Consider the following 18,293-nt stretch of genomic DNA (forward strand, 5'->3'; position numbering starts at 1 on the left):
CCATTACTAAGTTGAGCAGGTACCTGCTTGTTTCTTGTATGAATTTGCGCATTTAAACATTTTGTCGAACAAGTAAAATCTGCAGCAGCAGCAACATAACCGCACAAGTAAATGTCCAAACAAAATTTGTACTTAAAGAGTGCGTCACAGTGTGGCTTTACCTGTCAAGGACTACTGGACTAGGAGCAAGCATTACATTTTAGGGTACTTCACTAATCTTCCCATTGCTTATAATTACGAAGGAAATAATTATATGTTACAGGCGTTTACAAGTATAAATGATGTGGTTTTTCATGTAACAGCTGACAGGAACATTTCTGTGCAGGCTTGTAAATATGACACTTTACAAGATACAACAAATAATTACATGCTTCTAAGTAGAATTGAACAGTGCTTATGAATAGTTCATAAAATTTGCACAAGTCGTTCCGCTGGAAGAAGTTATGCACTGGCCTGGGGGCTGGCAGATGATTTCGAGGGCTCTGCAGCACCAACCGGCTCAGGGTTCTTCGCACTGCCATGGCCATTTGTAACAAGTTTGCCCGGTTTCTCATTCTGACCCTTTTCCTTATCCTTCTTATTTACCAACACAGGTTTGAACTGCATATAAGAAACAAACCACACAGAAAAAATGAGCGATATAAGATGTCTAAACAGCATGCCAAAGTACATATGTGGTTCCATAAATTTCCCAGCTCTCATATCGGACAGACCTGGTATATAGAATATATGACATTTCTTCTTATTTGAGCCATCATCTCCAAGAAGAGATTATAGCCCTCAAGTTTATATTCAATAAGTGGATCACGCTGTGCGTATCCACGTAGGCCTACAGCTTGCTGAACGAATTTGAGTGATTGCAAGTGCTCCTTCCACAAGCGATCAATATTACTCAAAATCAAGAATCGTTCAGCTTCTTTCATCAATCCTGGGGCTTCTTTTTCCACTAAATCCTGTAAATTAGATGACATTAGTAAAGGAATAAAAAGACGACAGAAATTAGTTAATGATGCTATTTGAGATAACAGTCCGGAGAATACAATCTCACTGAAAGGTGACAAGAAGTTAACCTCAATGTAGAAAGATGTTGCTCTCTCATATCTCACGGGACAAATCAAAATACCACCATTGCAGTTTGGTGGAGTGCTTACCAAAAAAAGTTTTATTGCAGTACCACACACATGCAAGTTACAAATTCTCGGCAAGTAGACAAATACATGTGTTCATATAAAATAAAATAAAAAAAGATTTTGCAGTGATGTAGCAATGAACTAGCATAAGTTTCCTTTCAAAGTAATATTGGATTGCAATAAGAATCATACTAAACAAATTCTTTTTTTTTTCCTTCTCCTTTTTCCATCAATAAGATTGAGAAACTGACCCTTTTCTGCAAATATGCTTCACGACCACGCAGACGAAGGTAATCCTGCACATCCTCATAAGTTGAGCATTTACTCAGCAAATCTGGAGTCAAATCACTCAACAGATAGCAATACCTGAAATTTGTAATATATTTGTTAGCCGATAAGGTATGTCCTTAACAACAACTAAATCTTTGACTGAAACTTCAATAGCAAGAAAATTGGCAAAGCTTAGCAAAACTATTGTGTGGAACAGCTAGGAAACAAATACAGTATAAATATTCGTCCATGAGAAGGATTTTGCATTTCAGTTGTCATGTGTACATCAATTTGTCAATGCTAAGCACAGAAGGAAAAGGCTCTTCTTACTGTTGAAGTTTTGCGATAAGCTTTTCAAGGTCCCAGCTTTCTTTTGGAGCATCTGAACCAATATTTGCCTATACTAAATAAAAATCAGAATATTAGGACCAAAGTCTATCTTCTACACACAATTGGAGGGACCAATTTGGTCTTCCAAGTAAAGTTCTCGACTATGTTACCTCTAAGATGTCATCCATGGTCAATTCAGCATATTCAATCAGAAGGGACTGGAGATCCTCAGCTTCAAGTGCTCGTCTTCTTTCTGTATACACACGGTCTCTTTGGCTGTTCAGGACTTCATCAAACTCAAACAATTGCTTCCGGATATCAAAAAAGTAATTCTCCACTTTCCTCTGAGCTTCGTCCAGAGCTTTAGTCAGCATCTTGGATTCAATTGGTAGATCTTCAACTCTAAAGGCTCTCATCAAACCCTACAAATTGGAATATCATGAATATTTTCTAAGGCAAGTCATAAAGTAGCATAACCAGAAAGTGCTGAAAATGGTGAAACCTGGATTCTGTCTCCACCAAAAATTCGAAAGATGTTATCTTCGAGGCCAAGGAAAAAACGGGAACTTCCAGGATCCCCTTGCCGGCCACTTCGACCACGCAGCTGCACAGAGAGAAAATGTAAATAAAAATCCAATTATGAGCCGATAACAGCAAAGTATAACATAGGAAAGTATTAATAGCATGAATAAATTATCATTCACATCATGAAGAGAAAATACTCAAATAGTGTGTAGCTTTAGAGCAGAATAAATGGCATAAGATTATCCAGATCGTGGATCCTACCTAATTTCTCTCATTCACAAGGAAAAAAAAACTAATTTCTCTTATATTGGGGATAAAGGATTCAGATAATGCCATTGACGATGGTAAAGAATTGAGAAAGGAAACCGGGGGCTGGTGGGAGTAGGGCGGATTCCCAGTGTAACTTAATAATTACGAAAACAAAGACATAATAACCTGGTTGTCAATTCGGCGTGATTCATGTCGTTCTGTTCCCACAACATGGAGTCCACCGGCTGATACAACCTGCAGTGACTTGGAAGTAAAGAAATTGCAGGCAAAACCAATAAACAATGTCAAGTAACATCTTTGTCATTAAATAAAACCAACCTTCCTCCTTTCTTCCTCGGTATAGACTTTATATTCTTTAACAATTTCTAAGAAAGCAGTCCGCAACTTGCCTATGACTTCATCCTTAGCCGGACTCTACATTATGAAAGATGTGACATTATTTACCAGAATATGGATAGCTCAATTCAAAAAATGGACTAAATTCAAATAGACTTTGGCTCTTGTAAATTGCACTAAGATCAAAGAAACTTCCATGAATTTCACCTTTTCACAGGTGTAAGATAGACGTTCCTCTGCTTCAAGCTCAATCAGCGATCTCTGGCCCCAAGTTTTGACAGCTAACTTTACAGCATCCTCAGCCAACTTGGCATTTTCATTGGATAATTTGCATGGAAATAGACTTTCATTCACCTAGTATATCACATAATATTGAGTCCCTCAAGAAATAAGAAACAAATTTAAGAATAAGTCAAACTTATGGGCCAAACCTTCCATGTCTTTGTGGGAGGAGCTTTCTTCACTGAGATATAACCTTCTTCAAATGGCTTAACAACTCTGTAACATCAATGATGTTCAGGAAAAAAAAAAACATATGTGCTTCAAAACGAAAATGGAATGACACATATTTAAATCATGGTACACAATGGCCTACGCCATTCTTAAAAAGAGTTACAGCATTTGTACACATATTACTTGAGTCTGCTGATCTGCTCTACAATAGTTTTTCTTTAAATCGTAAGATTTTTTTAGTACATCAATTTTCTGTCTGAACACTAAGCATGCTTCTTTCTGATGATTGCTTACCATAAAAATGTTTCGGGAGATTACCCACCTTAATTTAAAACACAAACATCCTTGATGTCATTCCTTCTCTCACAATTTAAAGGGGTAATATGGTACAAGACACATTTGGTTTCTTTTGAAGCTGATGTCTCCATCAACCCCCCCCCCTTTTTTTTACTCTGAAAGCCCAATTAAAACCTATTTTTGATCATTTATTTGCACTTGCACAGGATGGAATCATATAGAAGACTGTACATATTGAGTTGAGGGCGGTTGTGATAAATTCTCAAGGTAATATCCATATCTCCCAGATCATGCTTGAAGGACAAGCAGACAACTTACTAGTTTCAAAAGAGAAGTTAAGGCATGAAGACCAAAACAAACTGATTGTTATAAGGTTTCTACAATACCTTGGCATAAGCATTTCACGTAGCTTCAACCTTGCCATAAATTCGGCATTACCTCCGAGAATTATATCTGTTCCACGACCAGCCATATTAGTAGCAATTGTTACTGCCCCTAGACGACCACTCTGTGCAACAATTTCTGCTTCTCTCTCCACATTCTCTGGTTTTGCATTGAGAACCTATAAAAATATATATTATCAAATTAAACATTGAATAGCCAACAAAACTATGAAATATTTATAGACACAGTGAGAACAACACAACTGAATGACTTTGCATCATACACATTCGGTTCACATAGACGTTAATTTCCTGTTTTTGTTCTCTTAGCCTATCCTGCTTTGGTCGCTAATAGAAGATCTCACCTCATGAGGGATTCCAACTGCTTGCAACTGTTCTGACAATGCATCACTCTGCTCAACACTTGTTGTGCCAACAAGCACTGGGCGACCAGTCTTGTGCATTCGAGAAATTTCTACAACAACTGCACGCCATTTTCCTGTAGCTGCCCTGAAAACTACATCGGACTCATCCTGGGAAATAAATTAAGGAAATAATAAGATATTACAGGTCATGAACAGAAAAAGAAAGTTTTACATTGACTATAAAACCCACACATATGAGCTGAATGACTTCCAGATCTCCAACATCCAAATCAGGAATATGACCGCTGCCAGAGTGTTTTTGGCTACCCAAATTCAAAATTTTAACTACTCCTTTGTTAAATATTGCATTCACAACCTCATTTAATTGCAACAATAAAGTACACGAAAACTTAAAATATCAAATACAGGGAAAATATGGTCAGTGGTTATGATAAAAAAAAACAGAAGGGAACATGGACGGTACATATAGAAAGAACCTTTCTTATCATGGGCTTGTTTGTAGGCACAATCGTAACTTTCAGCTTGTATATACTTTCAAATTCTGTGCTTTCAGTTGCTGCAGTGCCAGTCATGCCACAAAGCTTTGGAAACTGTAATAGTGCACATAGATAAGCATTAAGGAAATCGGAGAGCAAAAATGCTTCATCTGACGAACTGCAAGATCAAATTCTCAAACCTGGAGAAAAAAGTTTTGATAGCTAATTGATGCCAACGTCACAGTTTCATTCTGAATAGGCAAACCTTCTTTTGCTTCAACTGCTTGGTGAAGTCCATCACTCCATCGCCTCCCCTGACACGGACAAAAATAATAATAATTACTCCAAGCCTTGAGTCAATTACCTTTCTTGCTCTCATTTCTTCTGTAAATTTTCGCATTGTCTATGTCCATGCATAATCTTGTCATTGGCCAGAGGAAACAGTAGACTACTTGTAAAAATTATTTGTAATGATAATAATTTTAAGTTCCACAAGGAAACCCATAATTCAGAGATATTAAAATCATATGGCGTTGCACATGATGAACATTTATGTGCTGCCACATGCAATTTGACAGCCATATTTAATAATTGTTACAACTAAAGAAATTAATTTTTAAAAGAAATGGAGATAAAGGCAGCAGATGATTGGAAACAATCCAAAATTAGCAACAAATATCCAGAGGTGATTAAAATTCTTCATTTAATTAATTGTGAACAATGTCCAACAACATAGTATGCTCTAGGAAAGCAAATGTCTAAGAATACCATGGGTGAACAAAAACAGTATCATCATATAACAGCTCTACGAACACGAGCCACATGGGCTGGTACAGTCATAGCTATTCTAAGACTGATAAGAAGCTGATGAAAGAGTTGGTATTTAAAGGTGTTATATCACTTGAAAGAAATCCATTGTGTACAAATACCTTAAATTATAACCAACCTAAACAATATGAGAAAGAATTGCACAGAGACTTCAATAACCAACATGGAACATATCATCTTAACAAAGTTCCAGACATTATTAACCCCTCAAACCAAAGTTGGATTCTTCACATAATATCCAAATTCTATCAACTTATGTCCAGATATCTAATACAATTTGTACAAGTTGATAGCCTGATATTATTTTAGGTGAACAGTGTATGGTCCAAAGAAAAGCAAATCAGTTATTTCAGATAACAACATAATTCAATATCTATTCCTGGCCTAATTGCTCCTTACGACCTAGATGTTGTTCATACAGTTTCAATTTCATCAATTGAGAATTCTAAGGTTTCATCCAAAACCACGATGATATGAAGCAAAATCGACAAGAATTTTCTTATATCCCAAGTCACATGGCCATCTGGGCCAGTGTACAAATTTCTCTAATTGATGATCAAAATCTAGTCCAATGATTATAATCCATCAGTTCCCTACATTATTTTGATGAACTTGGTACTACAGAAACAAAGAGGAGTTCGTCAAAATATTTGACACTTGGGGGTGGGGACTCCAAAATGAATTTAGCACTACATTGAGCGAACAATCAAAGAATGAGTCATAGGGAAGACGACAACAGATGGTTGCATCATTCTTTCCCCTTTGAAATAATAAGGGCACTCTACTATTTAGAACTACAGGCGAACATGTGACCCAATGGTAGAGTTGAGGGGTGCAACCTAAAAGTCACGGGTTCAATTCCTAGACACAATCTCTCCACATATTATGTGGGGGTAAAGTTTGTGCACAATCTATTTGTCCTCGACCCTGCCCATTGTGGGAGCCTAGTTTTTTACTTACTGTTTAGAACTCTCATAAGACAAATGGATCTTATTTCCTGTGTATAACTAAAGGAGGGGGTCTTTCATAAAATATTAATAAGATCTATAATTCCTGAAGAGAGGACCTAATGCACTTGGAAGACTCTGTAAAGATTGCAATTTCAGTACGGAAATTAAATCAAGAGAACCACCTGCATAACTCGACCAGTAAACTCATCCACAATAAGCACCTCCTTTCCACGTAAAATATAGTTTACATCTCTAAGAAATAGTTCTTTTGCTTTAATTGCATTGAGAACATATGATGCCCACTGTTCCCGGGGATCGTATAAATCTTTCACTCCCAGAATTTCTTCAGCATCCTCATAACCCTGTTCTGTTAGTAGTATTGTCTTCTGCTTCTCCTCCACCTATAATAACAAACTCAATCAGGAAAACTAATACAGGCATTTACACAAGTTTGCATGCAGGCATTTCCCTCGTTATGGGTGTAAATTAAAAACTAGTTTTGAGAATTCAAAACCAAATTTATACCAAATTCTAATGTCTGATGCTCTTGCAGGTAATACTATAATGTATAACATCTCCCATACATTTTCCTCTTTTTTATTATTTTTTTCTTTTGGTCACTATAAAAACCTGACGATCAATATGTCACCAAACAGTTCCATAAACTGATACAAGCAAAAATTGAGATGATGGGCACTAATAAGTTATCATGCCAATTCATGTCAATTGAGAAATTTCTCACAATAGGGACATATTGATGTCGCTTTGCCGCAGATATCAGAATTGGATTCGAAAAATAATATTGGAACCCAAAATCACGACATAACATACAAGGATTCAAAGAAACAACCTAAGACGTTTTAGGTATGGGATTGGGAGGCAACTCCCAAACTCAATTTGATGATTTACTAGAGTGCTGTGGCATCCCAATATCATTTCCATAAACCACAGCCTGATCTGGATTAGATTTTGATATTAAATTCATAAACCTTGCATGAGAAATGGAAAAGGCAAGCATAATAAATCCATTATCATAACCAGTGCTCCAGCCATTATCTTCTGTGCATTGACCCAACTATTACAAGAATTAAGTATGTCTGAAAAACCCAGTGTTTTAGAGGTTGCTCATATTCAGTTCATTTTGGTAATGGGCAATGTATCAATCAAAAGCTTACAGTGTAATGGATATCTTGTTCAAAGGCTGCAGCTATCTTTGCAGCTTTATAATATCGATCGCTAGGTTTTTCCGCAGGCCCAGATATTATGAGAGGAGTTCTCGCTTCATCAATAAGGATGGAGTCCACCTCATCAATTACACAATAATTGAAACCCCTCAAGACCAGCTCTTCAACACTCTGTATACACCAGAAAATGAATTCAACTAGGGCATAAATGCTTCAGAGCAACCTAATTGAATGAAGAAGAATTGGAAATGTATAAAAGAAAATGAAATTGTACATCAAATAATCACATGTAGCAAGAATTACTTTCCGTGGCAAGATTATCTCTCAAGTAATCAAAACCAAGTTCGCTATTGGTGACATATGTTATGTCACATAAGTAATTTTCCCTTCTCTGTTCACTTGTCATATTCTCTGCCAGAAAAGCAGCCAATATTAAGATTTTAGCACTGAATAAAAATGCATAAAAAAGTACAGAAGATAAAAACAACAACTAATCTGAAAAATAAATGAATGATTAGAAACGGAATTTTAAATCTAACAGTTTTCCAACAACATAAGGTCCAAGGGAATTCTTGGGCAGCATTTGCAATGTCAAACAAGAAACCATTTAAAGATCAGTATCAACGGAGTAACTGGTGTTCTAAGTAACTCATCAAACCAATACTAGGTACACTCCGGTCTTACAAAAAGAGCAAGATTTAAAATGTTCAGCCATTAGATGACAAGAAATGAGTCTTCATCCATGCAAATAAGTGATTAAATGAATCAATGCTCAAGGAACAGGAATATTCATTAAAGCCAAAAACAAAAGAATCGAACATACGTTGGATTAGGCCAACCTTCAATCCAAGAAAACGGGGAACCTGACCAACCCATTCACAATCTCGCCGAGCCAAATAATCATTTACAGTAACAACATGGACTCCTTTCCCACTTAATGCATTCAAATAAGCAGGTAAGATAGCAACAAGGGTCTTTCCTTCCCCAGTTTTCATTTCAGCTATTTCTCCCTTATGAAGAACCATGCCACCTGCATGACAAAGGAATATAGAGAAACTGAAGGATTCCTGTGTTGGAAAGTGTTAAGCACACTCAAACCTAGTGAATACATTGTCTGCAGTTTTTAATGAATTTTCAACGTATAATAGAAATGGGTCAAAGTGCACACAATAAAGAGATTTAACTATGGTAGACAGCAGAATCATATTCACATGAGCATCCCTTCATTAAATCTCTTTTGCATTAAAAAAAATATATATATATTAACATGTGTTTGAAATTTTAACTTTTGAGAGAGAAATTTCATATCATACATGTCGTAGCCTAATAGTGATGGCATGCCACTTAGTACATAGTAGTACAACTCCAAGAAAACATAAGTCATGGGCATTACTTTCTGATGCTAGACACCATTTGGTGCTTAAACTTGCTCAGACAAAAATCACTCTTTACTCGGTATCTGCAGGTTTGAGGTAGGGCAATTATCATACACGAAAATTTGCAAGGAAAGAATATAAAGAAACACAAAACACTTTACCAATAAGCTGCACATCAAAAGGACGGAGGCCTAGAACCCTCTTTGAAGCCTCTCTCACGACAGCAAATGCTTCCTGCAATTGATTGCCAATTTCGTTATTAATGAAATTCACAGCAATTCAACTGCCAATTCAGGAAACGAATAATGAAAATGTCAGGAAATAAAGTAATAAGAAAACCCTTCCTAGTTATCCATTAGACAGCACAGACAATTACTTAATTTTTAAAAAAAAATTGAAACACCCAATCTGATACGACTCCAACTATAATAATAACCAAACCCTTCGACACCAGTTCACTACGGCATTCAACTCCAGTGAATTCAAAAGTACAATTACAAACGAATACGCATGCATAATGAAAATTCACAAAATAAATTTAGAAACTTACGGGCAACAGAGAATCCAAAGATTCCCCATTCTGTGCCCTCTCCTTCAACACGGAAGTCTTTTCCCTCAGCTCCGAATCCGACAATGCTGAAATCTCAGCTTCCATTCGATTGATCACACCAACAGTTCCGGCATACTGTTGTCTTGTAGACTCTCCCGTGTCGGTCCCCTTAAAAATCCCACCCAACAAACCCCCCAGCGACGCAGAGGCAACCATCCTCCGTCTCCTCCTACTGGGCAATTTCGATGTTTTTGCTCCAAATAGGAATCCATTCCTCCCAAAAGGAGTGCTAACTATAAAGTTTTTCTGGTGATGGTTCTTCTGGGCGAGGAGAGATTTCGTAGTAAAAGAAGAAACAGAGAGGCAGTTGTTCAGCGAAGGTGAATCGCAGAGCGTTGCCGCCATACTTCGCGGGACTCCCACAGAATGGCGCGGGCTTGAGTTCGATAGTGAAGCCGCGAATTGCTTTGGAGAGCAAAGATATTCAAAGCGCGTTCATTCGAAGCTCTGTTGTGTTCTCCTCAGAGAGACTCGGTTTTGGGATACGGATAAGGCTAAAGGAGGGGATGCCCTTTTATCTGGGGAATCAGGCATGCTAGTCCAAACTCCAAACGCTCACAGGTGCCCTTATTTATTTTTTTATTACCGTTAGTGTCCATTACATAAATAATACCTAAAGATTTCACATTTTTTTCCTAACCGACGACCGTCCGGGTTTAGCATGTCCTTCCAACAACATAGTAAAACGTCTCGCATCAAAATAAGACTCCTAACCCTTAACTCCTTCCCGACGAAAGCCCAGGAGAACAAAAAAATCTTTAGAAAAATATCATTAATTGGTTCAAACTCACAAACTTAACGTCATACATCCACCCTAAAACAAGATATTGCTACGTAAGATTGCACATACCAACCAATTATAAAGATTCTACGGAAAGTTGTTCCACAAAGCATCCACAGCTTTGAAGGATTCTCCCCAGCAATTGCTTTCATAAATTCATACACCTATTTATTTTGTTAAAACATAATAAGACGTATCCAATCTTTCAAACTTTGCACTTTAATCTGGCATGACAAATAAACACTTAATTGATGAAAGGCACATCAACAGTTTGAAACCAGAATCTCTCTTACTTTTCCCCCCTTTTTTTCTCTTGAGGTTAGGGGAGGTGCAGTAGAGCAACAGCAACTTAAGAAAATAAATCAGATATGAATTGCAGTCTACATAATTGGGTCTAGCTGCATATTTCGGCGTAACATTAATCAACCATTCTTCCCAGCCTCCAATCGCTCACTGTGCTTCATTCTTCATACATCACCCCCTGAGGTAGAATATCTAGTAACTCCTTCCCCAGTATGTCCATTTCACTGCGGGCTTCTCTGAGGCAAAGCATTTTGTGCCTGCACATAAATCACAACACAACAAGTGACTATCACTTGAGAAACATTTAATGAACCTACAAGTCAGATAAAAGGAACATCTCAAATCGTTGGAAGCTTAGGAATCACACTTAGGTTCAATACTGCTTTTGCCACGATGCGTTGAATTCATATTTTTTCCAACAGGTTCAAAGAACGTATGATCCTGTGATCGCAAGGAAAGTAACCATCAGAATCATCATCAATGATACAACTGACCTCATCTTTCTCCTCTCTTCCTAGTGATTTACGAATGTGTTTCCCTGACCCATGAAGCTACCCTCACCCAAGCAGCAGTAAAATCATAGTGTTTTCTAGCCACAGAGACTCAAACCAGAGTCTCCCAGCTAGAGGCATTCACCCTCATCTACACCCCATGGGACACCGGCCCCATTCTTATTGGTGGATGTATGCATTTCTGCATAACCCGGAGGTGGTGGGGTGGGTTTTGCATAAGGGGAAGTAGGTGTGACCGTGAACAAAGATACAGCAGTTGAAGCATAAGAAATTGTTAATTAGATTTGATATACAGCCCGCGATGTAAGCAACAAATTGTAAATGAAATTTCAACATTTGGTAGACAGGGTTGTCCCAGCTGGAAGTGTTCACCCTCATTCGCACCCCAGGAAACACGAGCCCCATTCATAATTTGATTGCAGCAAACTGAAGCGTAAAGTTTACAAATGGGATTTCAACTCAAAAAGGTGCTTAGATGAGTGAAGAATGGAACAGGAAATCCTGTGCTCAACAGTCAACACTGCCGTTATATCAGAGAGAGTATGCCATATTGCCATTACCCATCAAGCTCAACTAGAACAAATTAAAGTTTTTGGTTCATAAGACATGATTGGGAAGCTAAACTAAAATGAATTCACAGGAAGTGAGGAACATATGAATAAAGCCAGCATAGATTTTTGTAATAGAATAGTGATGCGTGCAAGCCAATAAGTGTGAATTCTAGCCAAGGCAAGAGTTCCAGACAGTCCGTCCAACAAGTTTTAGAGTAGAGGGGAGTATGAAACATAAGACAGTACACAGAAGATTAGATTGCCTGAATCACGAGTCTGTCTTATACCCAAAGAACACAATTATGTAACAGTAACATAGAGAAATACCTTCAGGAAGTTCTGGCTGATCAAATGGAGAACAAAGTGTCTTAGCTGCTCCAATCTCACCTTTCGTACGTGCCTTTACATCTTGCTCCACCTCCTGAGAAAAAAAAAAGGGTTTTCCAGAAAAATATAAAGGATGAAAAAAAGACAGTGCATTTCCGGCTGCCTGTATGACCCTTGCACTTGACAAAAGAACAACAATCAATACAAGTGAGTTTTTCAATTTTATTTCTCATAAAACTAAGGAATAGAGCTTAAATCCCATAATAACAGTACAGCACAACCGCCACAGACAAGAACAAATTGCCAAAAAGTTCAGTCTAACCTGCGGTATCATTGCAGGTAAAATCGAGCTTACTTCAAAAAATAGTTTTCAGATGAACAAGCACTCTTAGCTATTAAAGCACCATGACGAGAATAATCCAGGCTAATTATTTAGGAGGAAGATTTAAATTCATTTGATGACCCATACCAGAGCTGAGTCATGATATTCACAATGTAACACCGTAATTGGAAACACAAGAAACAGTGAAACACTGTACAAAATACCAGAAATCAATTGAATGCCAAGAAATATCATTCCAGATAGGAAAAAACAATGTTGAGAAGTTATAAAAAAAAAAAAGATAACACACCTCCTCATCACACCAAGGAGCTAAGATCAATTTCCTTTGATTGAGAGCCTCCCTAAATTCATCCCAGGTGTTTACGACTTGGATGCAAGAATCTCGCCTTTGTTTTGCAGCATCAAACAGGCTTTGTTGAATATTGTCAATCAAGTCTTTCAATTCCTCAACCAAATTGACCCTACTTATATCTATTTTGGCTCCATTGTCACGCCGAACAGCACGTACCTGTAAATGAAATCACAGTAAATCACACAAAGAAGAAGGAAACAGCTACAGCAAGGAAGATAGAAACTAAAGGAAAGTGAGAGAGATGCAGGAAAGAAAATAGATTGCTTGCCTGGTTATTGGCCAAGTCTTTCGGGCCGATTTCAATTCTTAAAGGAACACCTTTCACTTCCCAGTGCGAATATTTCCAGCCAGGTGAGTAATTGTCCCTGAAATCAGCCTCAGCACGGATTCCTGCTCCACACAAGCTCTCAACAGTAGCAGCACAGGCATCAAAGATTCCCTTTGTATCAGCATCTTTATAAGGAACTGGAATTACAATAACTTGAACAGATGCAACTTTAGGTGGCAACACCAGGCCTTTGTCATCCCCATGAACCATCACCATCACCCCAATCTGTATACATTTGTGAGGAATCAAATACAATAAGAGGTAAAAATCAAAGACAAAAACAAATATTAGAAACAAATCAGCCTAAAAATTATAGAATATTCATCTTTTTCTCAGATAATGTAGCAAACAGAAACCATTCAACTCAAATAGATGATAATTATCAAGATATTACCGTTCGTGTACTATAGGCCCAAGAATTCTGCCACACCATAGACTTCTCCCCCTTTTCATTTTCATAGTTTATCTCAAACATTTTTGCAAAATTTTGGCCCAAACAATGTGAAGTTGCACCTTGTATACCACGACCAGTGTTGGGAATAAATGCCTATCATAAATACATTAAACAATAAGACGGAACAAACAAATTTAGACAAGAAAACAATAGTAAATCCAAATAGCTTAAACACCATTACAATTACAATGAACTACGAATATCCATGCGATGTTAAGAGTTATGTACCTCAACACTTGTTGTGTACAGGCCACCAGCAAACTTCTCCATTTCACTCTTCTTGCCCTTTATAATAGGAACTGCCAGGAACTCCTCATATATACATCTATACAATTCCAATATCTGCAAGACCTGAGATATAACAAAATGTGCAATAACAATGTTATTGTTAAAACATTATCAATGAAAATGTCTATGAACCACTGGATAGCAGAAGCAAGATAACAAAAATGTGCAGATAACATAATAGGTGCGTCTAAGAAATGCAGTGCGATCAGCGATGTTGGATATGCTGAGGAAAGGAAAAGAGCACATAGTTCACTACCTATAGTTTCATACCGTGATTAAAAAGGTTCACACATAAGAAATAATGAAACTATTACTTAGACACCAAAACTTCCATGAATTCTTAATTAACAATTTCATCAAATTCTACGAAATGAATCACTTCCTTGGCGACTAAAGTTCAACTAGAGGCGTTATACCTCCTCGTCTGCCTCAGGCTTTGTTGCAAAAGCAGTATGACCTTCCTGCCAAAGAAACTCTCGGCTCCTACAATCACAGAAAACAAGTTGCAACAATATGATATTACCGCACAAGAATCTAACACATAAGCAGGTCAAGGTGTTGGGATGCAAACCAACCACCTCTAATGAGGTGGGTGGGCTATAAACCACTCAACTGAGTGGTTGAATCCCATAGCAACAAAACATTTCGTTTCATATGTCCAAAGAAAGGAATATGCTATTTTTCAGAAAAGGAGGTTTCTTCAGAGAAACATGAAGATAATAACCTGATAAATGGTGTAGGATTGCTGAACTCCCATCGAACAACATTGCACCACTGGTTAAGCTTCAAAGGCAAGTCACGGTGTCCCCTAATCCACTTAGAATAGTACGGATACATAACAGTCTCACTAGTTGGGCGAATTGCGATAGGAACTTCCAAGTCAGATTTCCCAGATTTTGTCACCCATGCCACCTGCAAAAGATCCAAATGCCAATGAAGTGAGAGCTTCTCTCTGTCTCTGCCTCTCTCTCTCTCTCAATAGTAGCATTCTTTTTTCAGTAAGGAACAGAAAAAACTAACAAAAATGAAAAGTTCAAAAATTCATTAACAAAGCACACTGGTGCCAGTGCAATAAAATTTGTTGTTCATTTCAAACCGCATGGGCTTAAACCAACTTGGCGGCATAACTACAATCACCAATTACCAAAGGTTGTACCATAAGCAAAAAGGAATTTTCTTTTTCCATGAAAGAGTGAACAGCGGGGTCATTAGTTTTACCCAACTAATTGTGTAAATATACCAGTTTGGCCTATCAACTTTTAGCCAAATGACACACCTGGAAGATGAAGACCTGGTTTCAATCTTACTTGGGTGTGTGACCGAATCTTAGCAATTTCAAAACGAACTATAGACAATAAGTTTCTAAAGGAACCAAACTTTACTTCACTGAAGATAGGAAAGAAGTCTCCAGTAATATTGAAATGATGGAATGCTCCGCGGAGAGTAAACAATATTTTTATCCTTCTGCCAACAGAAATCAAAATCTCACCTCTGGAGCAAAACCCTCTATGTGATCCTTCTCCTTCTCTAGAACACCAGGAGATACAAAAAGAGGGAAGTAGCAGTTCTTGATTTTCATTTTTTTAATTTCAGCATCAAAGAATGCCTGCATGAAAAAGTTACAGCATAAATCTCCACTCAATAGTATATATGTACAAAAGATGGAACAAAATCCGGACTATAACAACCAGGAAAAAGGCAATCATTACGAAGAAGAAAGAAAAATCATCCCGTCTATAACAACCTTCATAGCATGGAAAGGGCAATGATTACTCTACATACATAAACCACGAGCCAGGAAATTTTGCCAACTAATAATATCTCCACTATTGTTCAAAAGAAAATTTCCAGTGAAAAAAAAAGTCGAACGAATCAAAGAAAAATATAAAATTCCCCAAACAATACCCCAAGTGAAACATCATGACAACAAGAGTACTTAAGAAATGCACATCTACACTCACTTGCATGATCTCCCAAATAGCCATCGTCCATGGCCTCAGAATATAGCAGCCAGAGATATCATAGTACTCGATCATTTCAGCATTGACAACAACCTAAACAAGCCAACAATTCAGTACCAGGACAGCAACTAGTGAAGTCAAACGTTCATAATCAAAAAATACCTCAGAATACCACTCTCCAAAGTTCTCTTCCTTCTTATACGAAAGCCCAAGACCAGTCTCTTTCTTCACCTCCTTCTTTTTCCCTCCTAAAGAGCCGACAAAACATCATTGCACATTCACAAAACAATAAACAACTAAAACTACGTTGGCAATCGTACATGTATACCGTCAAACAGAAAAACTAAAACCACGTTAAGAATTACTCACCGCCGCTTGCATTACCCTTGGGCTTGGACTTCTTTGCATCATCGCCGGCCATATCTGCAATGGAACTCTAATCCCAAAATCCAACAAAATCTGTAGTTAAACAGATTAGAGAAAACGCCTAAAGAAAATAAAAAATAAAAAAAAGAACTAACTTATATAGGACGGTTGAAGTACCAATCTGCTTGAAGCTTTGATGGCGGTCTCTTCCTTCCCTCTACAGTAGAAAAAAGATGCAGGGGAATGAGCGGAGCAAGAACGCAAAAACGAGGAAGAGAGAGAAGCATAAACCCTAGACAAAAGTAGACATTGCCGAGTAACGACTTTTGCATTTATGACATGGCTTGATTGCGGAGTGGGAACCCGAAGAGTGCGGGTCAAACCAGATCTCGCTCCAGCTGCGAGATGCTTGAGATCAAATCGAATATTTTGTACAGTCCGGGTCGACATTTTCTCCTTTTATTCTTTATTGTAGACTAGCAATCAGAATAATCACCTTAGAACTTGCCCTTTATATCTTCAACAGAAAAAGGAAAATGGGATTTCCCATTACTCAATCACAGAAACTGAAGACAGCGCTGAAGAGCAAATAAAATGCATGAATTATTAAAAATCCACACCCTCACACACATTAACAATAATATTTTTTTGTTTTGGATTGTCCAGTTTTCGATAATACATCGAGTCCATACGGGTTTATTCTTCTAAAGCCTAACTATTAAAGGCCGAAACCACAAACTTATTATGTCAAAGCCTAGTTAATAATAGATCAAAGCTCAACTCACTAGGTTTGGGAAACGGCCTTGTAGCATGTAGGGGAAGGTAGGGATGTCAATTTTATCCGTACCCGATGGATATCCGCTTATCCGCACCATTGGGTACGGATAAATGAATAAAATCAGTGGATATGGATATGAAGATCTTTATCCAAGCGGGTGAGGGTGCGGGTATGGGGGAACACTCCCATTTACCCACTACCCGTTTACCCGCCACAGGAACACTTTTAGTCCTACCTAATTAATTGGTGGTATTGAGGTATTCTCATGCATTGATCTTATTCAAAACCGGAAACCCTATTGGCCGGGTAAGTGGGTGCGGGTACGGGTATTTGGTGGTTATTATCCGCCCATTAACCGTTAAATACCCATTCGTAAATGAAATTAGCGGGTACGAATGTTTGGCGGTTATTAGCTGTGCTCGACGGGTGCGGATATGAAGGGTATTTTGCAAAATATTAGCGGGTACGGATTTGGATAAAATTTTTGCGGGTAGTATATGGATATCAAATATCTGTCCACTACCCTACCCGCTGCCATCCCTAGGGGAAGGGTTTTGTTCATATAGACTATTTGGTTGACACAAGGCTAACCGACGTGAGACATTAGGTCTTAACATGGATCCTTACCCAAATGCTCTCTGGAAGCAAATTTGCAAGAGAATGCAAAATCATGGGTATAAAAAGAGAAAACAATTGGGGGCCAAACGAGAGATCTATCAATCTATAAAGAAACATAATTTGCGTTGTTTTGTTTCTCTCCAAGTCATCTCATAAGTCAACCCAAAAAAAAGGGCCTAATTAATATGCAAGGAGGCAGACTTGCCCATATAAACCATTCAGTTGGGACTTACCCAACCAACTGATGTGGTATATATATGAGTCACCACACTGTTAAAAATGAAAAAGCAGATAGAAAAATGTAGTGAAAACATTGGCAGGCAAGAGAAGAGATGACCCAGAAAAGACTTTCCATTAGCAAGAGTAGGCACAACTCCTTTTTGGAGATACGATTCCCATTAAAATTCAAAAAGAAGTTGGTTCGGTGGGAATCTTTCTTCCTGCAATCAAGTTCCAACTTCCAATACAATTTCTCATCATGTAGTAAGCGCTTTTTAAATGCTGAAATTCTTGATTTACATGCCAGT

At 37.8% G+C, this 18,293-nt stretch overlaps 2 protein-coding genes across 7 annotated transcripts; both read right to left on the minus strand.

Annotated features, from left to right (window-relative positions):
* Nucleotides 1-197: 197 nt before the first annotated feature.
* On the minus strand, nucleotides 198-10,338 carry LOC119984113 (protein translocase subunit SecA, chloroplastic). 3 transcript variants are annotated; one of them, XM_038827908.1, is made up of 21 exons: nucleotides 9,745-9,784; nucleotides 9,356-9,428; nucleotides 9,132-9,277; nucleotides 8,642-8,848; nucleotides 8,126-8,229; nucleotides 7,810-7,989; nucleotides 6,817-7,035; nucleotides 5,057-5,170; nucleotides 4,857-4,970; nucleotides 4,360-4,527; nucleotides 3,998-4,173; nucleotides 3,293-3,359; nucleotides 3,069-3,215; nucleotides 2,844-2,939; nucleotides 2,691-2,759; nucleotides 2,233-2,334; nucleotides 1,901-2,152; nucleotides 1,731-1,798; nucleotides 1,382-1,496; nucleotides 714-953; nucleotides 198-600 (listed from the first exon to the last, which is right to left on the minus strand). In XM_038827908.1, exons 4-21 carry the CDS (start codon nucleotides 8,841-8,843, stop codon nucleotides 442-444), a joined length of 2,592 nt encoding a protein of 863 aa, XP_038683836.1. In that variant the 5' UTR covers nucleotides 8,844-8,848; nucleotides 9,132-9,277; nucleotides 9,356-9,428; nucleotides 9,745-9,784; the 3' UTR covers nucleotides 198-441. The 3 variants fall into 3 exon arrangements, with proteins under 3 accessions (XP_038683836.1, XP_038683834.1, XP_038683835.1); XM_038827906.1 differs by lacking the exon at nucleotides 9,132-9,277 and having other exon boundaries at nucleotides 9,745-10,338; XM_038827907.1 differs by lacking the exons at nucleotides 8,126-8,229; nucleotides 9,132-9,277 and having other exon boundaries at nucleotides 8,658-8,848; nucleotides 9,745-10,338.
* Nucleotides 10,339-10,731: 393 nt separating this feature from the next.
* LOC119984465 (proline--tRNA ligase, cytoplasmic-like) lies at nucleotides 10,732-16,835 on the minus strand. Of its 4 annotated transcripts, none has more exons than XM_038828423.1 (13): nucleotides 16,548-16,835; nucleotides 16,374-16,440; nucleotides 16,167-16,252; nucleotides 16,005-16,097; nucleotides 15,533-15,649; nucleotides 14,768-14,955; nucleotides 14,460-14,526; nucleotides 13,984-14,106; nucleotides 13,696-13,848; nucleotides 13,242-13,526; nucleotides 12,911-13,129; nucleotides 12,279-12,372; nucleotides 10,732-11,145 (listed from the first exon to the last, which is right to left on the minus strand). In XM_038828423.1, exons 1-13 carry the CDS (start codon nucleotides 16,818-16,820, stop codon nucleotides 11,081-11,083), a joined length of 1,830 nt encoding a protein of 609 aa, XP_038684351.1. In that variant the 5' UTR covers nucleotides 16,821-16,835; the 3' UTR covers nucleotides 10,732-11,080. The 4 variants fall into 4 exon arrangements, with proteins under 4 accessions (XP_038684351.1, XP_038684352.1, XP_038684353.1 ...); XM_038828424.1 differs by having other exon boundaries at nucleotides 16,374-16,463; nucleotides 16,548-16,685; XM_038828425.1 differs by having other exon boundaries at nucleotides 16,526-16,665.
* Nucleotides 16,836-18,293: the final 1,458 nt, after the last annotated feature.

Source organism: Tripterygium wilfordii, chromosome 18, assembly GCF_013401445.1.
Source record: "Tripterygium wilfordii isolate XIE 37 chromosome 18, ASM1340144v1, whole genome shotgun sequence".
Lineage (NCBI taxonomy): Eukaryota > Viridiplantae > Streptophyta > Magnoliopsida > Celastrales > Celastraceae > Tripterygium > Tripterygium wilfordii.